Source organism: Columba livia, chromosome 5, assembly GCF_036013475.1.
Source record: "Columba livia isolate bColLiv1 breed racing homer chromosome 5, bColLiv1.pat.W.v2, whole genome shotgun sequence".
Classification (NCBI taxonomy): Eukaryota; Metazoa; Chordata; class Aves; order Columbiformes; family Columbidae; genus Columba; species Columba livia.
In genome coordinates this window covers 37,271,978-37,294,003 of record NC_088606.1, presented here as the reverse complement: position 1 = coordinate 37,294,003, position 22,026 = coordinate 37,271,978, and the positions used below count along the sequence as shown (strand labels likewise).

At 45.2% G+C, this 22,026-nt stretch overlaps 1 protein-coding gene across 2 annotated transcripts in view; it reads right to left on the bottom strand.

The window, feature by feature from the left end:
- Positions 1 to 646: 646 nt before the first annotated feature.
- Positions 647 to 22,026, bottom strand: part of GALNT16 (polypeptide N-acetylgalactosaminyltransferase 16) — a 76,177-nt gene continuing 54,797 nt past the window's right edge. The window contains exons 9-16 of one of the 2 annotated variants that reach the window (XM_065064401.1): positions 21,397 to 21,500; positions 17,066 to 17,192; positions 16,007 to 16,099; positions 14,189 to 14,272; positions 13,013 to 13,154; positions 11,549 to 11,665; positions 4,292 to 4,431; positions 647 to 1,872 (exon numbers count right to left, since the gene is read on the bottom strand). In XM_065064401.1, the coding sequence (XP_064920473.1) occupies positions 4,294 to 4,431; positions 11,549 to 11,665; positions 13,013 to 13,154; positions 14,189 to 14,272; positions 16,007 to 16,099; positions 17,066 to 17,192; positions 21,397 to 21,500 (805 nt within the window). In that variant the 3' untranslated portion in view covers positions 647 to 1,872; positions 4,292 to 4,293. Of the gene's footprint in view, positions 4,432 to 11,548; positions 11,666 to 13,012; positions 13,155 to 14,188; positions 14,273 to 16,006; positions 16,100 to 17,065; positions 17,193 to 21,396; positions 21,501 to 22,026 lie in introns of both variants that reach the window. The other variant, XM_065064400.1, reaches the window with a different exon arrangement.

The window sequence follows — 22,026 nt, the reverse complement described above, 5'->3', positions numbered from 1 at the left end:
TACAGAGGCAAACCCAGCTGATCCTAGTTTGAAAAAGCCTCTGTGGGTGAACTAGCAGGCAGTCAAGCTCTGACTTTAAACTCAAAGCCCCCAAATTGACATTGCTGGCTTTTTTATAAAGTGAGATTAGGAAGGCTTACCAGCCTACTTGGGGAGTCACTGTGTTCAAGGCTCAGCAAGGCACAAGCTAGGAGGCATCTGTGGGTGATGATGCTTCCCTGCCCTCCAGTCAGCAGCAAAAGAAAAGACCTTTGGGAGGAATAGGCAGGCTGATAGCCTGAGGAAAAGATCAAGAAGGGAGTACCAGGAAGAATTACTTTCCCTGGAACCCAGCTACTTCTTTCACCACGTAAAAGCTGGTCCATTAACTGCTCTTAACTTTTGCCAGAAAGGATACTTTCCTACCTAGCCAGCTGAGGAGGGCTTCTTCAGTCATTTTCAATTGATATGCCATTGTGTCCTAGAAATCTCTCTGCCACCTTCTGCAGTATCCCTCCAGAAGCAACCCAGGAACCCAGGCAAAGAACTGGGCTATGTATATTTGGGGTAAACAAACCCAGCAAGAGACAGCGGAAAGGACCAGGCAAGAAAGGATGGAGGCTCTTTTCCAATGGGAAATGAGGGGGAATAAGAACAGCCTGAAACACTTGTTTCAAAGTGGATTTTATTCCAGGCATTAAACAGATTCTGGCACATGCTTTCTTCAAGAAAAGGGAAAACAAATCTGGGCTCCACATAAATTACATCTGGCAAAGTACAACTTACACGTGAGTGGGGAAAATAAACCTTTTGAAATTGATTTCTGTGCAACAGTAGTTTCAGCTCCTCTTAAATAAACCCCCATTGGTTCACAGCACATGAAATTACATTGGGTAATCTAACACAATAACAGCTTTCTTAAGAGGTATTACCAATGCAAATGCTCTGTCTTGACAGTCTAGGGGGCTGTTTAAAATAAACAGGAAAACAAGGGTGAGCAGCTGCTTGTTCTGACTGATAAAGAAACAAATCACTAGGCCAAATTTGAGAACTCAGTCAGTTTGCTTTCAAAAGCCCCACTGGAGTCCTGTTCCAAAAAATGGTACTGCATGGACCTTGGTGGGTAAAAAAAGAATCACAGAATCACAGAAAAGACCAAATAACATCATTTCTCCTTCCCTTCAGTGCAAGAGAAATGCAAAGTATGCTGATAATGCATTTGGACTGACAAGACTGTTTATTCTGAGAAGTTTAGTTTGCCCACACTTGAAAGCAGCCTTTAGTAATGCACGTCCTTGGCCATGTGGAGGGAGGTCTGCACTGGGTCTACAGGAAGGCCCTGCGGGCAGTGCATTAGCTGACAGCAGAATAAGCCATGGGGATGTGACCTCAGGAGAACATGTCCAAAACCAGGTACAGTTAGGGCTCTGGTAGCCCCTGACTCCAGCAGCAATTTCAGTTATTGACATCCAGCATACACCCACTTCTTCCCTTTTCTTTCCCAGTCTGAGGCAGCTGAAGGAGGGTGTCCAACATTCAGATGCCCCAGCTCCCAGCCCCATATGGATGACAGCTCCCATTCTGTCAGGTGGTGAGGAGCAGTAGGAAGAGAGGCACGAATCAACACAGCTGGTCCAGGTACCTCTGCTCTGGGAGTGGTCACTAACCTCCAACATTGGAGCCAAGCATGAAGTTAAGAGCAGTAGCCAGTGTGTTGCAAGAGCCTTTTGAACCAGGGCTGGCCCAGAGCTTGGAAACTGGATACAAGCAGAGTTTCTGTGGTCTGCAGCAGTCAGGAGAACCGTTTGTAGAGGAGCTGGGTCCTAGTTCCAGCACGGTTATGAAGAAGGAACTGCAAGAAAGCAGTAGGAGCAAGGAGGAAGGAAGCAGTACCTGGTGGAGGAGTGAACACGCTGTTAGCTGCAACCCTTCAGCTGCTGGAGAGTGAAATGGGGAAAGCTCAGAAGGTCCACTTAGGAGGCATTTTGATGAAAACATGTAATCCTTTAGCACATCATTGTATACAGAGCTTACATACAGAGCCTGCTCAATGGCCTTTCACCTATCTTTGCATCAACTTCTTTTCAAGCCAGGTATGTGAGAACTTGACTGTTCCTGTCTCCTACTGCCTGGAAGTAGCATCTCCTGCATATTCTTATTTAAAAAGGCAGCTGGTAGTAGGATGGCATCTTTCTCCCCTGATGGGGTCTGTCTGCCCTGCTTTCTTTCTGTTTCTAGGCTGTTTACTTTCCTTCTCTGCTCTTTCATGGCCTCAGTGGTTCAGGCCCAAAGCACCTCTACAAAGGGAAAGAGAAATTTCTGCAGAATCAGTGGGAAAATTCCCACACAGAAGGGTAGCTGCATCATGCTGTAAGCTTGGGACTAAAAACTGCCTCTAGAGTTTTCACAGTGGGCAAATCATTCATTTGGTTAATCAGCATCAAGATGATGAGCTGACATCAAAAGTGAAGGGGGAAACAGGAAAAGAGCTCCTGCCACATGACTGATTTATTTTTTTTAAATGAAAGAACCAAGAACGGAAAACAAATGGTCTAGTTCTCACACAAGCACTTCTGAGGACATGCAATGTATGAAGAACAGTATCTGTTCTTTTGTCAACTGTTTGGGCTAATACCAAGCCAGGAGAAAGAATGAAAAAATCATACAAACATGATTAAAAGCAGCCAGCTGTTTATAATCCAAATGAACATCCTGTTTCTTCTACACCAGATCAGAAAGGATCCAGACTAGGAATTGCCTACTGAAGGTGGCCCCACCACCTGGTTCCCCTGCCAGGCTCTTGGATAGGAAGGAGGGTTGGTTTACAAAACCTAGCACCAAGAGGAAAATTCTACAGATCTAGTAAGAAAAGGTAAGGTTGTGGGGATTTTTCTTTTTATTTGAATAGGAAAGTTTCTCCTGGCAAGTCTGAAAATCCACACTCAGCTACAGCTGACTGGTAACTGAGAGCAGGACTGGGATGCTAGCTAGACACACCAATTGTGTTTGGTATTTCCAGAACACACAGGAGGGCCTGTACTGCGGCAGCATTTGTGCAGGGGGCAGTTTCAGCTTCACCAACTAACCTCCCCAAGATGCCTACTGGGAGGAGGGCTGGGCATCGCAAGTGGAACAGGCCCAGACCCTTTCATCTCCTTTTTCTGAAAGCGAGGAGGAAAAGCAACTAGACAGAACAACTGGGTGGCTTGTCATGCCAGGCTGCACTCACAAGGGCCACATGGAGCCGGAGAGCCAGCAAGAGGGCTGTGCTCCTGCCCAGCCAGCAGCAGGAAGCCTGTGACAACCCAGGGCCTGTCTCCTCCTGCCTCTCACAGCGGGGAACTGGGTGGGTTCCTGCCACTGGCCTGAGCCAAGCGCAGTTGCACTGCCAGTGTGTGCTGCCCACACAGCCCTGCACATCTCCCTCAGTGTGGGGTGCAGCAGTGCCTGGTAGCATCAGGAAGAGCAGCAAGAGAACAGTCCCAGTTTCCCCAGCATCCCAAAGTGTTGGCACCCATCTCTCAAAAGCTGCACAGGAGTGTGGTATCCTGAACCCAGGTCCAGCTGAGCATGGAGGCAGGGCTGGCCTTCTACCCGTAAAAAACTGGAAGAAATAATTCAATAGGGAATGATCCCCAAAACAAGCCCTGGTTATGCTGCTAAAACAGATTGTCCCTTTTCTGGCTCTCTTGTCAGCATTGTGCCAAGCTCAGCTCATTTGGCTGTAGCGCAGCTGCTGTGGGCAGAGGAAGGAATGGGCCTGCTACAAAGAGGTTACAAACCTCAGAGTCTGCTAGTTCCTTTCGAGACCCTCCACTTGTCATGATGACCCTTCTTCTGGCCACTCCTCACTGTGAGACACACATGCATAAACGCACGATGTTAGAGCAAAAAGCCAGGGAAGCCGAAGAGCTACCAATGTTTGTACAATCATTGTCAAAGCTGTTGGACTGAAGGTCATGAACTCTGGATGCAGAGAAAGGAACAGATGGGGAGAGCTGCAAGGCAGCTCTGGTCACTGAATATTGGGCTGGGTCCTCTCCCTTCTCTGGGTGCAGCTGTGCACAGACATCAGCTACAAAGGAGAGCTTAAGACAACAGATGGGAAGATTTCAACAACTCTCCTCATCCCTCTCTCACTCCAGCTTCTCCTCTGAAAAGCTCAAAAACACCAAGCGGTCAGCTGAAATGGTGGCTTGCTGATGGGCACAATGAAAACACTTAGGGTCAGACATACAAAACCATTCCTCCCTTCTCAATCGCCCTTTGTTCCCAAGGTTTCATGCACAAAGAAACAAGATCTCTGTGCTACCATCATGTTGCTTGTAGCAGCTCCCACTGTTGGCCATGTACACCTGCTTGGCAAGGGTTGGTCACCACTCTCCCAGTCTGGTTTTCCAGGCAGAGACCGCTGACAAAGTGTTGAATGAAACTGCCTTTCATCTTCCACTTCTGTGAGAAGACAGAGAAGAAACATGCTGTTACTACCATTTCACGACAAAACTGTGACTTCAAGTTGAAGGAGAAAGGTTGAGCATAAACCTCAAATAAACCCCAACAACTAGGGAGACTGAAAATTTGGGTATGGGCAGCACCTCCAAAGCACTGGTCTCCTGTATTAACAACACCTGGAGTTTGAGTTTAGCTGAATTATAGGGCTAGATATTCAGAAGCATCTAGAGCACAGACAACACAAAAATCAGCAAGCAGTGGCATTTGCAAAAGCATATTATATTCACAGTTTCCCTGCCATTCTTTGTTGTGCATCTAGGCACCCAGATACCTGTCAAAATCTAAAACCCTTCTATGGTCTCTTTCCAATCCACAGAAAGCAAAGCATTAAAAGTTCTCCCGACAAGGAAAGCAATCCAACAACAGAAAGCAAAAATCACACTTCTTGCTGCTTGACTAGATCGTATCTATCTCTCTTCCATGTCCCTTCATCTCTTCTTGCATCAAATTCAAGATTTTTATCAGCACTGCATTGAAAGCTCTCCATAGCTCTGCACACTTCTCAGCTCTTCTTTCTAAACTTTTCTGTCTTGCCTACATTGGAGTTTATAAGTGTCCATTTGGCAACTTCTTGGTACATGTTCCTCTAATCCCTACAGTGCTGTCCTCTGGGTTTGCTCACCTCAAAGCATATCCACAAGGTCCCACATGCAACCCTTTCCTGAAGGTCCACTTTGATTGTGCTGCTTTCCAGGAAACAAAATATATGTCTTAACATTGAATTGCAAATTCTGCTGAGAAAGGGCTGTACCTCACACCCCTGCTGGAAAGAACTGAGGCCATTGTGGCTGGTAGTGAAGAGGAAAAAAAGAAGTAGAAATGAGTCTGTGGACTTGGGATCTCCCAGGTGAGGCTGAACCATTTCCCTCCAGTGTGGCACAGCTGAGATCAGCAGGTTATTGGACTGAGTGATCCAGGCTCTGGGAATTTTCTCATCCCTCTTTTCAGTCACAGGGCCGACCCAGTTAGAATTATGGTCTGGATGCTCAGTCAGTAAACAGCTTACAAATATTATAAGGATGTATTGGCTAACCCACAAGACTGATGAAGAAAAAGAAACAGCTTGACAACAGCTTAACTGATTGACCTCAAGGCTGCTGCAGAATATGCAAAGAGAATAAAAAAAAATCCTGCAATATCTGGACATCAAAACTCACCAACATTTTAATTCTTGGGTAACACAGTAAACCAATTGCCACATCCTGTATGGTTTAAGACATCCAGATATGTTCACATATTGCTGGCAGCTTTCCTCCAAATCTGTGTGCTGGTTCTATGTCTTGGAGGGCAGGCCAGCTGCAAAGCCCAAAGTAACCTGTTGCTCCTGTATCATATATTCCTTCAAGACTAAATACCAGAGGCAGGATCACTTCGCCAGCACCCCGCACCCTGTCTGACAGGACACCACTAAAGGAGAGAAGCAGAAAGAAGCTAGTTTTAATAAGCAAGGGGGAAGAGGAATGTAGTGACAATGGGGAGGAAGATGCAATACAGTCTGTGCACTGCAGTGCCCTCACCAGCTGCTGCAGCCCACTGCCCACACAGGTCCCAGAGCCATCTGAGTCTCATCTGGCAGAAGTCTCCTTACAAAGAGCTGAGGAAGAGTTAATATCATAAAGCAGCAGCTGTGTTGATGGAGTGGAAAGCAGGAGGTCTCCTTCCCTGGGAAGCAGCACACTGTTCCCAGCTGGTGTGACCTCTGCACAATGGTCTCCCCACCACTGTTTTTCAGGGTCACAGACACTTCAGTGAAGGGCCTCTTGACCTTCTCCAAAGCACACTTACTGTGTAAAAGGGAACTCTTCCTTGCCTTCCATCCTTCCTCTGCCACTCTGTACTTGTGAATTCCCAGCCTCCTCCTTCACCTTCCCCAGTGCATGTGCTAGAGAACACCCACCTGTCATCTCTGCCACACACCCCACAGCTCTCCAGAAGACTCCACTGTAAAGGAGTGTGCTGTTGTCAGATTTGAGATGGAGGACCAGGGAAATTACCAAGAGACGCTGTTTTTCTTCTCCCCACTAGCCACTCAGGAGAAAACTAGCACCACTGGGAGGCTCGCTAATGTTATTTCTCCAGATCAGAGACCCGCTGCCATTCCATCTCTCCATGCTGAGCAGGTACCCGCTGTGATGTCTGCAGGGAGAGTCCACAGCAACAGACACAGCAGGATGCCAGCAAACACTCACCAGAGCACATTTGCTGCTGCTAACAAAACACACCAAATCAATCAGCCTCTCAATGAATCACACTGAGTTTCAAGTCACTCCACATCCCTATGTTCAACAGAAAGTGGGGTAAGGATGGGGAAGGAAGAGGAATGCTGAAAAGGTGACAACGCTGAATGTAAGGCTGATCCGGGCTGCAGAGAGATGGCATGCCTGGAGCTATTATAAAGCACACTGACAGTAAAAGGGAAATTAGGGCTCCTCATCTCACATGGAAGTGGTATTCTCAGAATTACGGATTCTGCCCTTTCTGGTCAGAAACTGTGCTTTGCTGCCCTCTGTGAGATACCAGAGCAACTCCCCTGACCGCACCTGAACCTTTCATGAGACCGCCTCACTGACTGCCAGGCCCCAGGATGACTCAGAACAGCTCAGCACCTAATCCTGTAGGGACACATCATATCTCAGACCCTTGAGGAGGGTGGGCAGTAGGAATGGGTGGAGATAGGATGCTCATCTTCCACCATCAGCCACCTAGAGCAACTTAGGCTAAACTGGTCGCCTGGTGACATAATTCCGGAGGTACACAGGTACCGAGGTACGAGCACCTCCTGGGCAGGCCCAGCTTTCTCCACAGAACACAAGGACAGCTTGGACAGCTAACTCTTAAATGACAGTGATGATGCCCATCTTTAGGAAAAACAAACAGAGTAGATACGTCCTGCATGTGCAGCCAAACATTACAGTGAGTCCTATGCTCTCCTCTCCTACACCCAGACATTACGACTCGCCTGTACTTGGAAGGAAAGCTTTTGGAAGATATAAGCATTGCACAATCTGAAAAATTTTGGCCTGAAAATCTTCCTTGGTCTCCTGTTCTTGTGCAGATGGAGATAATACAGTTTACTAGTTACAGCAGGTTTGGAGTGGAGATGGAAAAATAAGAATCCATATTTTCTTCGAAATATTGTGTCTTGATCCTTTTCTCCAACGTTGACCAAAAACTTCCCTAGTTTTTTGTAAAGCTCTCTCCCCATCTTTATTATCTATCATTGTAAAGTACTCTGAGGTGATTGGATAGAAGCACTCCATGTGCAATTACTAACAGAAAAGTCAGAAATAGCCAGTCCTTTTCTACCCAATATATGCAAGAGCTGAAAGTGTTTACACTAGTGTAATTTTTCAGCGTAATCAAAAGTCAGGTGCTTTCAAAACAGACAGATTTTCACTCCTTCTCTTTTCCAACAGTCTATATAAAGTTGCATTTGTCTGCACTTTGAGTAACGTGATACACTGAGAAGCAAGGTGGGAAAAAATTCCCAATCACATCCAAAGGCACACAGGACTTCAAATACTGTTTGTCTCACAAGAAAACTTAGTGTCCTCATTTTCAGGCTGGGGTCACATTCCTTCAGCACATTTTAATGAAATATGTCTGTTTAATAGGATTTCTCAGCACACTTCTTGTTCTGTTGGGAAATACCATGCCAGTGTTTCTCATTTTCAGTCTCTTGTTTTAGTGTCTGACTCTCACTTTGTCTTCCATTTGTCCTCACTATAATACAAATTAAAACACCACTCCCACTGTCAGTCAGAGCCAAAACCAAAGCTAAAGGCAATAATTTATTGTGCATTCAACTAAAAATGCGATTCTCCAAATAACATTATGGATAACATCCATCTGGTTTGAAATCTAGTTCTGATTATGCAGAATAGCTCTTGGCTGGTCTTCTGCTAGCAGTGCCAGCTGTTGCTGTTGAATGATCAATGGGACCATGGTGCCAAATAGATTTTGGTCCCAATTCCTTTCAACCCAAGGGAGAATAGTCTAACAGAACCAAAAAGCGTCTAAAGTTTTACCATTGTCTCATATACTCCTACTTCCAAAATTCTAGACTTAATTTGAAGTAATACTCTAGATACAGATCATAATACTATAAAGCCTCTGCCAGAGTATTACATATATGTTAGAAGGACTGTTGTTATCACTCAAAAGTAACAAAAAAGTTATCTGCCCTGCAGACATGCTTAATGCACAACAGCTGTGTAGCACGGGCACAGATTCAGCATGCTTGAAAGCAGAAAAAATCTTTAGGAGCTGTATGGTGCTGCTGTAAGCATCTAACCAATCTGTTCTGGTGACACTAAAAAATGAAGTCATCATGTGCCCCATCTTTTGTCAGAAATCTTGCTTTTGCATCACTCAGACACAGACATGAAGTCTAGATCCAGAAAAGTCCAAACGCCTTCTGCCACAGACCTCTGATGACAGTGACACCAGACATGTTCAAAGCTGGTCTTTCATCATGCCACTGTCTTCTCTTAAGGTATTGCAGGTGTCATGCTGGTTGTCCTGGCTCACCCCCTTCCACTCAGACCACCTACTTGGGGCTCTTGCTTGCCACTTCCACCTCTCTGAAGTAGCTGAGCTTCCCTCCCTCCACTCCCACTCAGCCCCTCTGACTTTCTGAGAAGTCTGCTTGAACTGAGGAGTGGCTACACCCATGTGTAGTTTGAGAACACTGCTCTCCCCCAGCACTCATACTTTGGGCTGCAAGTACCCATGAGGACACAGGCAAGTTGCAGGGCAGCTGAGGGAGTTTGTTCCCTCCACCTTTCCTCTTTCCTTTCGCATTTCAAAGTTTCTACAGCAGTGGTGATCTCCTTGAAACTCAGCCTCGCAAATGTCAGGAGCTAGGCTTGGGTAACATTCTGGGCAGGGGGTTCTGTAAACTGCCAACCCAGGAAGAACAAGACTCCTTCTCTGTCTTGGCTCTCTGTTGCCAGAAACATGTCTTGTCGGCCCAGACATACGTTCTCAGATGACCTCCACAAAAGCTGTCAGCTTCACTTTCTATTCTGGCTAAGACCCAGCAGAGAAAGAGTCAGTTCCCGAAGTGAGCAGAAATTATTGCACTAGATGCCCGTGGCCCCTCTAGAAAAGAGATGGAGGAGAGAGAATGGGGTAGTTTGCAAAGATCACTCACTTAAAGCTAAGTAAAATCCAATGTCAGTATTAGCAACAATTACTGTTGTGTTTATGGAATGAAGGGACCATAACAACATTCCCCAAGAATACAACAAAGTGAAGCACTGCAAGTGAAACTGGCTCAGAAGTAGAAATCTGGAATGGGAGTTCGGGACTTCCAAAAAGTCCCCAATGTTTCAGACCATTTCAAACCAAATTAGATTAAAAACTCAAATGCACTCCTCCCAACTCATGCCTACGTCATCCCTTCAACCACAAGGCAGTTTGGAATGGCAGCTGTGATTCAAATTAGTCTCTAATTATTTGAAATGCTTTAACAAAATCTTTGCTTACAGTCAGCTGGCTAAATCATCTGCTCGGTCAAGTCCTTGATTTAAGTGCAGTTTGTTCACGTAAGGTAATGGAAAACAACAGCTCACATCCTTAAGCGTGTGTGCATGTTTTTATAATGAGGCTGTATATAATCAACACATCAAGGCTCAATAAATCCTATTCCATCAGCAGAATGAGCCTGCTTGTGTTAGCCTGGATTAATCTCTCTTCTGGCTAATAACGCTTGCACTCCTCCTCCCTTCAGGGGACCCTTGTCCTTCCATGACAGGGGAGGTGGGGAAAGACAGCTGATTTTGGCAGCTGCTAGAGTCCTCTCTGCTGACAGGGAAGAAAATGCTGGAAGGCACCTAAGGAGAAGCTAAGTGACCTAATTACACAGCAAGGGGGTGAGTGATTACCAACAAGTAAAAGAAGCAGGCAAGCACAGCCTACTGGGGATATCCTTGCAAGCCTAATCCGAACTCAGAGTTTTCCCAGCGTATTCACGGTGACAACTCTTCAAGAGATTTCTGCATTAACCAGCCCTCAAGAGGAAAGTCTACACAGGCTTTCCACAAATGGGCACGATTGGATTTCAGTGCTTTCTTTCAGGAAGAAATCCGGAGATTCGTATAGCATTTGAACATACTGACAAAAGAGGATGCTGCTGAAGACTGGTAGCAAGCTGAGCCGTCTCCTACCTTGGGGCTATCAAAAAAATAACACAGAGCCAGCATGGCCTTAGATGACTGAAAATGTGTTCTGTCTTGGTGTAGAGAGAAGCACAGGATTTAAGGATAAAAAAAGCCCAGTCCACTGTTTGCCAGTGCTGCTTTGTCACCTGCTGTGTTTTGCCCAATTCTGCTAAAAAAGCACATGACATCTCTGTGAGGGCACCCTGTGCCATCAAAGAGGCCATCTCTTACCTTGTGCCATAAGGCAAAATGACTTATGTGTCCTGACAGATCAGGGATGCACATCTTTGAAACAGCATAAGAGTCACGGAGCTGCATTTTGTTGGGAACAGTGCTGCTGTGTTTTTTTCCCCAGGGAGCAGTTTGGGTGGAACATACGGTGCTTTATGTCGGTCAGTATTTCTCAAATGAGTTGCACGCATTCAGTTTTAAGGGTCTGTTCACATGTCCAAGTCAGCACCAAGAATACAGTTCTTTCACTTGTAAATAAGTAAACAAACGATAGCACACAGTGCCCTTTCCCTGGGTATCTTAAAGCATTTGCTGCCTATCTACCCCTCTCTGATGCTGTGCTCCATCCAAGCACTGATCTGGGTGAACATAAATGTATCCAAGGAGTGAAGTCGGGGTGCTGCTGAGCTGGACCTAACCACGCTGCTGAGGGCCCAGGCAGAGCAGATACCCTCACACTCTTTTGGTCTGTGCTCTCCACTTTGGTCGTAGGACATCTCATACATCCAAGCTTATGAAACACATTAGAGAGGGAGGTGCAGAGGATGGAAGGGACTTTTATACACTTCGATAGTACTAGGTTTGCCACTGCAGGTTGCACTGATGTAGGAACACTGGTATGTGGCAAGGAAGGGATTAAAAACAGGTGCACAGTTACCTACCTGTCTGCCATCTTTTTGATTGCAGGCTTCCAGTGTGATGTGAGAGCCCATAGAGAAGGAGGTAATGGAAAGACACTTGTCCTGCTGTCTAATTAAAGGGTCACTGAATACCCACTCCTTTGGCATAAGGAAAAGAAAGGTTCCATTAGGATCATAACAGTGATCAGATGAGGGAGAGTTTTTTCTGTCAAACATTTCAAAAACCTGTATCCTTTGTTCAGCTCTTACCAAAGGCTCCCTGGGAAGACTACAGCAGCAGTCTTCACTGATCAGAAGTTTATGCTCAGGCTTGGTGTATCATGACTATTTCAAAGCCTGCAGTTGGCTCCCCTCACCATCTGAGCAGTCTCATTAACCTTAGATCCCATGCAACTCCCTGCCCTGCAGCTTTACAGAATCCTACAAAGCAGGGAGGACCCCAAGCCCTTGATTCACATGATGTGCAACTGCTTTTGCATACTTTACATAGCAGACATGTTCTGTAACAGGTACCTGGGACCTATAGATTGTAAGCAAAGCAAAACACATGCAAGCATATTCATGGGCTAACATATATCACCAGTGCACATAAAGCACAAGTCACTTCATTTTACCCTCCTCTTAGTAGATGGATACCCAATCAACCATTATTACTATACTTTTCCCAAGGAAGAAATACAAAATGCAATAAGTTTCAGAGATTTCAAATGGTAATGACATGGAACAATGAGTCAGATTAAATGGCAGGTTGAATGCTGGCTGCAAACTAGTTTTCAACATTTAACAGATGTGAATATGTATTTTCTGGAATAAAATATCCTACTGTGACCCTTAACTTTCTCAAGCTGCTTCCAGTAACCAAAAGAAGAGGCTGAGTGCAGATCTTCAGCTGGTATAAACCAGCACTGCTCCACTGCAGTTAGGAGAGCTGCACCAACCAAATTACTGCAGCTGGGGTCTTGGCTATTTAAACTTTATTTGGGCTTTCTACTGAAATCTATCTGTAAAACTGCACAATTCCACAGCTACAGCAGGCCAAGGAACATTTCTGATCCTGTGAAAATCTCTTACCCACGTGCCAGGGTACTAGCCAAGCACAGCCAAGGACCGGTTCTAATGGGTTGGGCGATGAAGCGGAGCACGCCCAAATGACAACGTGACTAGGAACAGCTACATCATTCAAACCCCGGCTGCACAACTACTGCACAGACTAGCCACACCCCTGAGCATTTAAGCGCAGCTTACTGCCTTTGAGTGATGAAAACCTTCCTACTCTATGCCTGACTGCTGGGTCTTGTGAGTCAACAGAGCTCGAAGAGATGGGCACAGCTTCTTTTTCTGCTTACTATTAAAATCATTAACAGGGCCAAATTCTTCCTTCTTTCACTTCTGTACAAACTCAACAAGGCCAGCGATGCCTTTTCATTCTCCAGTAATAAAAAGGGCAGAAGCAGGAACAAAGCACCAAACAGAAGCCTGCCTTACCTGAGTGACAGGTGGATTGCTCACAGTCCCTTTACAGTTTCCCATGCCAACCAATGTATTCCCTGTGGTATCCTGTGCTTGAGACTCCAGGCAGTTTCCTCCTTGTTTAATTATTCCTGGAATCAACTCCTTTTCAGGAATCCTTGAAGTAAAATGACAGTTGCATGGCACTTCATACACAGAAATGTCCAAAGCACTTTCACATTTATGAGGGCATAACTGGCCCCTGACTGAAACACAGACCCCTTTATTTGACAGAAAATGAACAATATCATGCTGTCCACTGCAAATGTCTGAAGGAGGCAAAAGTCAATGGAGTCAGAGGGTTGATACCCTTTTGTTTTAGAAGGCATTACAGGATCTTTAGGTTTACCCCAAGCAGTTCAGTGTCATGCCTCTTCTGAAAGAGGCCATTGCCAGTAAAATGCCACATCCACACTGATTTATCCTCCTTTTGCCTCCCCCTTTTCCAGAGTCTTCCCCCCAGTGCTAGCACATATTCACTATCTCATTGGTAGCAATACAGGAAAGATCTGTCAAGGCCAGACTACAGCTGGATGTTTTAGCCTTGACCCACGTTAGCTACAAATTTTGCTTGGCTGAGATGTGAAGATGTGTTGCCAGGGTGTGTTAGCTAGAAAGTGCTAAACACACAGCTCTACCCAGGCCTCCTCGCAGCAGAGCAATTACATGACACTACAACATCCCGACCTGGGGCAGGGGAAGCCACAGGCACATCTGGTTCTGGCATTCATTGGGGCTTTCTCTGAACCACCTGCACCTCTGCACTAAGGCTGTCCAGCTCTGCCTGGCTCAACTACCTCCAGGCAGAGCATCCAACAGGCACAGACCAAGCCATAACTGGGAGGGATGTAGTGCTCTGGCACTTGTCTAACCCTGCACCTCTGAAAACACCACTGTTGCACATCTCTGAGGGACAGCTGTGTGGGGCAGAGCAGAGGGCTCCCAGTAGCAGGAGCAACAAACCTTTTGCAGGGTTGTTGTGATGATACAAGCCAGGAAATCACAGAAGGTTTCTCACCAAAAAGAAGAACAGCAGAAAACCTTTTCTGAGCAGAAGTCTCTTTTTTGCCTGCTGCTACCAATGCTCAGCTGCTCATTGTGACCCACCTCCCAGATTCTTCAGAAATTTCTGCAGGTGGAGAACTGACTCACTTGAGCTCAGGGTAGACGTTCTCCAGATACCACTGGAAGGATTTACAGTTCAGTTTGCGTCGCTGCTCCACTCGCTCTGCAACACTGGAAACACAGGCAGGTTGTTGAGGATAAGGTAGTAAACAGGAGGGAGGGGAACAATGAAGATTGGCCAGGAGGTTTGGAAGGAGACTACACAGCTTTTTCCTATTACTCATTCTCCCACATAATTGTTGCTGGGTTCAGAGAACTAGCAGTAACCTGAGGTGAAAAGGAGGAGAGAGGCAAGTGGCAGGAAATAGAAGAGGAAGACATAAACACCTCAAATGCAACACTTGCGCTTCCTTTGGCCCAGAACGATGGCAGAGCCCAGGTCCTACAGTGTTAAATACTACATTGCAGTAAAACTACTGTAGGCCCTAGAAAGTGTTTCTGCATCTGGGTGCCCCTGTAGAGGCACAGCATGAGACTGGCACAATGATCAGCTCCTGAAAAGGCCTACAAAGTGTTTGTCCTCAGTTATATATTAACAGTCCACCTATGTGTGCTAGAGCAGATCTCTAGCTCATGGCAGCAGCTCTAGGCTCAATTTGCTTTCAAGCAGTTTTGGCAAAGGGAAGAAGTATAAGAGGAAATTAGTTCAATATCTCAGTAACTGCTGCAGCAGTCTTTCCACTGCTGATTTGCTTGGCTTTAGCTGGCTGAAGAAGAGGACTTCCCTCAAGTAGCCCTACTGAGCAGTGACACTAGGGACTCTCCTCTTCAAGCTATAACACCACATTTGTGTGTTGGGAAGGACTTTCAACTGTACCCCCGCTCCCTGCCATCCTCAGCCCACAGAGGCCACTGTACTGCCCATACCTCTGGAGAATGTACTTAGATCCTACATTCACAACAAAATTATGAGGAATTTTAGGTTCAGTTGACAGTGATGGTGTCAGAGGTATTTGCATCCTAAAATCTAGATTCAATGCAGGTTCACAGAGCTGTTACTACAGGTCGAGAAATTGCCTGAAATCAAATCCTACAGCTCTGCACCAGCTTTTATTCAGTCAGTGCTGCCAGTAAAGCCAATAGGAAGTCTGTGTGAACAAGAACTGCAGGTTCTGGCCCCAAAACACGAGCATTAGATCCATGTCCAATATGCAATAGTCCAGCTTCCTTCACAAGCAGCAGGGTTACTTAAGTATATATATATATATACTTAAGTATATAACAGTGAAACCCACGTGGCCTGGAGACAGCTTTAGCAAAGGTGCTGTAAGAAGCACAATACTGCATAGAAGTGGGCTCAGCAGGTGCTGGAGACAAGTCACAACCTGATTGTCCTTCTGAATGAGAGGTCTCACCATTGGCCACGCTCTCTCCTGCCCTACAAACCAGGCAAACCACCCGTTCACTCATCAGGAAAGAGGGGAGCGCATCAAGTGCAACCAGCCCCACGTGCCAGCTAGCCGTGCTTGCCCTGGGATTCTGCATCCACACAGGAACTTTGGATCAAGCTCTAGTAACTGCACAGCTCACATTTCCAGAGCAACTGCACACTGTGTTAGAAAATATTCTTATCTACCCACTTTAACTGTCTGGCCTTTTAATTTAATTACAGATCCCTTCAGCATTCTGCTAACAAATTATTTATGCAGGGTTACTGGGGGGAAAAATAAAGTGAATTAGAAGCAAACCTTGTTAGCCAGACACTCAAGCTGCAACTGCCCTGGCAAGCCAGCCATTCAGAGCATCTCTGTTTCCCACGCTTAGCCCCACAGAAGATCAAAAAGCTATTTCTTGCTAGTTAGGGGCTTACCAGAGACCTTCTACCAAGGTTTGGGGGCAGCTTACCTTCCAAACGACTTCCCAATGGCAGATGGTCGGGCCTCGTAGTAGTACTGCTTGTATTCATCCATCCACACCTCTGCTGTGCGCTTGGTGTTCCTGGATGGGGATGAAGATGTGCTTTGCTAAGTGCTGCTGGAGAACCTGCCCCCCCAGCAAGAAGGCACTGGGTGGGCAGACCCAAGGCCTGTTTGCCAGTAGGGAGTGGAGGACAGTCCCAAACGTGAAACGCAGTGGACAATAGGAATGGCTATAGATTGAATGTGTTAAATCTACAGAGCCCTGCAAGGATGCTTCAGTTCAGAAGTTGAAATTTTAACAGCCATAGTTTACCATGATTTTTTCACACATGCTTCTTCTCCAGAGACACCTGGACCAACTGTGACCATCACCCTGCTTTACAGTACCACTTTCCACAGATTAGAATAACATAATGAAATAATTCAGCTTGGAAAGCACCTCTAGGTATCACCTGGTGCATCCTCCTGCCCAAGCAGACTAGCTTCAGGTTAGGTCATGTTGTTCAGGGTCCTGTCTGGTTGAGTTTTGAAATCTTCAAGGATGGAGATTTCATGACCTTTCTGGGGCCCTGCACCAGTGCTTAACTGCTCTCATTGTGAAGCACTTTGCCTCATCTTTTTTCTCTTCCCATCTGTCCTGCAGTGGAAGTTGTCCTTAGGGCTTGTCTCAGAGCACATACAGCTCAGAAGGATCCCTGGACTCAAAAGTAGCTTGGAGACAACAGAGACATCTAAGGACTGCTGATACACAGGCACATGTCACAGGGCAGTACCCACGAATGCCCAGGGTCTCTCTCTAGAGTACCGCTCCTTACTCCTCCATTGCAGACTGAGGAAGAACAAGATGCATTAATACAAATGAGAGAGAAGGGAACAGGTTTTGTTCACAGAAAACAACAACTCATTCTTCCCTTGAGAACAGATGCTCAGCCACAAGCTGTTGTTCTTTGTCATCAGGCAGAAAGATAGCAAAGAATTCAGGCTTATTCAGACATGCCCAACATCAAGGTGACCTGGCTACTACCAGGAACTACCCAACACCTACTTGATGTAAGTCAGTGCATTGCCCTCAGGGAAGTCATAGGGATGGCGTTTCCTGAACACATGTCCCACTCGACTGCAGGGAACGATCTCCAAGCTGCCGCCGCACATCCACACTCGGAAAGAGAGTTCTGGAAGAGACCCCGAGAGTTACACAGCTGCAGGCAAATAGGCAGCATTTCCAAGAAGCGCAACTTCAGCAGTGTGCCTAAAAACCTAGCCTCTCTGCTCTAGATGTATCGCCTGCAAGAGCAACACCAGGAAAAGCAATGGCATGGTGAGAGTGGAAAAACTGTCTTTCCTTTCTTAAAATGGGGGCCACCCTTGTGGCTCAGAGACTTCCTAGCCTTCTTCAGTCCCACTCCTCTCTTTGGTCCCCCAAGCATTTCAGTGAGACACCTTTCCTTTTGATGAGGTCCTTGTGGTTGCTGTCAGCTCTTCATGATGGCATTTGGCAACAGACTGAGATTACCCCCACACCCACCTTGTTTTGGTTTTCTGTAACCCTCCACTCCTGCACATAGATGGAAGAAAAAAAATAAGAATTCACTGTGTAAAGCAAAACATTAGAAGAAGAAAGGGAGTTTAGGAGACAAGGAGAAAGAAGAGAACAAGATGGAGGCATAGGAAGTGAGTCCATGTCTAGAGCAGAGTCTTCTCTCTCATACCTCCATGTTATCTACCCTACAGTATCTTGTTGTTCTTTTCCTGTTTGGCTCTGTTAATAAAAAAAAAACCCAAAACAAAACAACAAAACTGTGGATGACTGGGTTAGAGTTTGTCACCAGTTGCCTCTGCTGAGGGAGCTACTGATAGCAGCAACCAGTCTAATGCTGTGACTTATAATAATATGAAGAGAACTCTGCTCCTTGAAGAAATCCAGCTGGCCCTGAAGCTAAATTCAGCATTTTGTTAAAAGATTAGAAGAACATGGACCTTTGATGTACAGGCACTTGTTTGCATCACAGAAAAGATGTGACCTTGCTTAAGCTTACAGGTCTGTCCTCACAAGTTTAATAATTGCCACACTACAGGGATTTTCCACTTGTATTTCATGTGGCAGTGAGAAGAAGGAAAATGAAAATTAGCTGGGTAGTCTGCTAGTCCTTATCAAAAGGGCTTCAGATTGGGTAGACTGACTACTTTAAAAATTTTACCCAGTTGGGATCTCCCTCCAGTAATGCCTGAATTGTGAGTCTCTGATGTTTAGAAATTAAAAAGATATTAGGTATTCAGATCTAACAGCTGTTTTAAAGCATGTATACAGACTAACATCTTCCCCACCTTCATCTGTCTTCATAGCTTTCCTCTCTAGCTCCTGGGAAAGACTGTTTAAACAGTGTGTTTGGTGGGGCAGGGAAGATGGTGTATTTAATTTAGCTTCTAAGTAAAAAACCCCTTTTATTAGACTGTATTTTGTGTTATTTCTTACTAGCTCTTGTCTCTCCCTGACTCTTCCTTTATTATTTTCAGTTTCTTTTCAACAGGGAGTTCCAGCTTTGACAAGAGGAAGAGCTTTAAAAACGAAAAAAAAGGTCAAGACATAAGTTTTTGTCTGGTGTGTCCAGCTGGCATTTGCTTTCCTGAAATGAGGTTCTGACTCACTCCGACCTATAACAAAAACAAAACTCTCAATCTAGCATGTGAAACTTAAAGTGATGTCCCAAGAGAAGATTCCTCATGCCGTATTAGTGTCTCAGGCAGACACACAGACTGCATGTCCAGGTTTGTAAATGACAGAAATCTTTAAAGAGGGGGTGAAAAAACGCAGATTTTGGACATTGAAGAGAAAATGGAGGTCACGCATAACTTATTAAGGCATTTCATCCATCCTCTGAAGGAAAGCATAGGAGAACTTTTTGGCTGTATATTTTCCAGGACGTGACCTAGTCCATATGTGTTTTAAATGACTTAATCGCTGTGGCTTTTCCCCATCACAGTGGAAAAAAAAGGGGTTTACCAGCTCACATCCAGCTGGAAGGATATTTAGGGAACTGGTAGTTGCTGCCTGATCGTTTCTGTGTAGCTGTTGTATGTGTAGAGCTTATCCGGCCCTGAGCCCTTCCCATACATTCTCTTACCCTGTTTCAACACAGGAAAAAAGTTTCATAGAAGTCCTTTATTTAAAACAGCCTTTGTGGGCAGGGAATGGCCCATCTCAGACACCCAAATCAGTCAGAACCACTTTCCCACCTCACTTACAAATGATGACCTTATCCAAACAGTTCCTTTCCACTCAAAATTGCAATTTGTAGTAAAAAGTCTTTCAGAACATTATCAACATTTTTCATTGCTCACAAAATCTAATTTTCAATTAGTATGGAAAACATTTTTTAAGAGGGTAAATTAGCCATTCTGAATACTTTAAGGAAAATTAATACTTTTTGTTGACAAACGCAGGTTGGTTTCTACCCCTCTGCCATGAAACAGCAACCGGCTCCATGCAGAAGCCACTGGTTGATTTGCTGTCTCACATTATGCTGAAGAGCTGAACAAAAGTCAGTTTTAAAGAAGAAAAGTGGTCTGTTTTGTTTTGAAAATACCTTCCCATTGCCATCTTCACAGTGGTGGTGTGGCAATGTGGCCCAGGGGGAGGCCTCATTAAACAGAGCACTGTGCACTTAGCTTTGCTCTCTTAAGTGAAGAATGGAGGTGCACAATAAGAGACAAGCGAGGGAGACAATGAATTTACAGGGCAACCACACAACAAGGCAAAACTGGCAAGTCCTGTACACCTGCCCCAGTCCCACACAGCCTGGCTAAGCCACTGCCAGGCCTGTGGGTGTGTGGGTAATCTACTGCCACTTACAGCAGAGAGTTCTGCTTAGCATCAAGCTACCGACATATGCACCAAACAACAACACTGGGCTCCCAGGTGGGCAGAAGCAGACAACCAAAAGCCTAAGAAATATTATTTCTTCATCTGTGGGGTTTACAGCTTTTTACACAGTTGCAGCTCAGAGGCTGGCAGGGTGGCCAAGTGACTGGCACAGCAGCGGGACCAGGGCTAGTGACAGCAAGGAGCTGAGTTTGGCAGTGCAGGGGAATCTGAGGGACACATGAGATGGGACCTTCATGCCTCGGTAAAGACTGCCTGTTACTTCTGCCTACAGTGCTTAGCTGATGCACCAGCACTGCTGAAATCCCAATGGAAGCCCCATAAATGTCTCTTTTTAATTAGATGAATATCATAAAACTGAAGGAAGACATCAGAAAATGGAGAACACAAGCACTCATTATTAGATACCTTGTTTTAAAAAAATGGTACCTTAATATTCTGTTATGACCCAAAAATATTATTTTCTGGTTTCAGAGAGCATTTCAGAAAGAGGCAGCTCCTCCAGCTGTGTTCAGAGAAACAAAAGTTTCCTCTTCCTGCCTACTTCTTTCTTTCTAATTTGTCTTCCAGGTGCTAGAAAACACCATATAAATCCTTCTTTAAAGCATTTTATTTACAAATCCATGACATTTCTGGAATCGGTAGAAACAGAATTTTTTTTTGCAGTGTTAGCTACAGAAAAGTCTAAGTTGACTGCAAAACAGAGTAAGGCTTTTATCTCTTCAGCTCCACCTGCATAATTTCTAAATAAATGCCCTGAATACTTCAGGTCTCTGTGAAACAATTATCAATACTCTTCCTCCTTCTGTCACTAAAACCTGGTGGCATTGCAGCATCCCTTCACCCAGGGCAAAGAGAGATGCCTGGAATATCTGTGCCACTATTAAGTGCAAGAAGATGGGTTTAAGCACCATGCCCTATAAGATAACAGCACTTGAGTGGACAGACTACCCTGAGCCTCTGAATTCCTCAAATGTTTGTGATGCCCTAGTCTGCTTTTAAGTGTTTCCATTATGAATCTATTTGTACCCAAATTCCACTTAGGAAAAATATCGTTCTGACCTATCAAGCTGGAAGAGTGACTCAGGCTTACCTGGGAAAGAGGAACAGGTACAAGAGAGCATAGGAGTGACTCTCTACTTCAGAGCTGGGGCAACAATGACTGTCATGCAAAGGACTGGAAGAATATTCTCCAAAAACAAGCAACAATTTTAATACCAGGAGATTCCTCTTTCTTACTTGTACTGTGGAAACACCTGTATAACAGTGCATATGCCTATAAGAGAATGATAGCCCTGACTGCGAAAAACCTCCACTGAGTTTGAACAAAGCTGATAGAAATATAATTCTGATTACGTGGGGCTTTCTTGACCGTGTCTTTAGCCTTACACTGACATGCAGATCAGATCTCTCAAAAAGGGAGTGCTGGTAGGTAATGAAGACTGGGAACTGTTTCTGCATTAGTGTATCATTCCCTTGAAACATCCTAAACTTACCAAAATTTTCTCCTCCCCAGATGTCCATTTGAGTGTCATATTTTCCCAGGTGGTTAAACCAGGACTTGTCAATCACAAAGATGCCTCCTGCTATAACGGGGGTTCTAGAAAAGAAAACACAAGCTCACACAAAATAATCACATGTATATGTAGCACTAACACCTTCATTTTAGAAGGGGGACAACTTGTCCAGGCCTGACAAACTGTATCTCAGTTAATAGAGAAAATTAGTAGAGCTGGGACATGAACCTGCAGCAAACTTCTGAGATCTCTCTCACTGGATCATCCTCCTGCCTTTGTTAGATGGTCCTGCAAGCACTACATGAGTAATGCTGTGTCTTTTGCATTTATACAAATATGCACAGTGTGAAAAAGTGACAGGGGCACTGTCTGATGACTGTTCAACAACTAGACATGGTGTGAGAGATGCTCCTGCATGGACTCCTCTGCTGTTAGCAAGCTGGCTACTTCTGCAGTACAAAACAAAGGCTCACAAATTACACAGAGGAACTGAATGACACTTTCATGTTACAAACAGGGAGATGTTTGCCTATACAGACAACACTGTGACTGTTTATATCAGGATATTTCCAATTCCACATTCCTCAGAGCCATGTATACAGCAGCAGG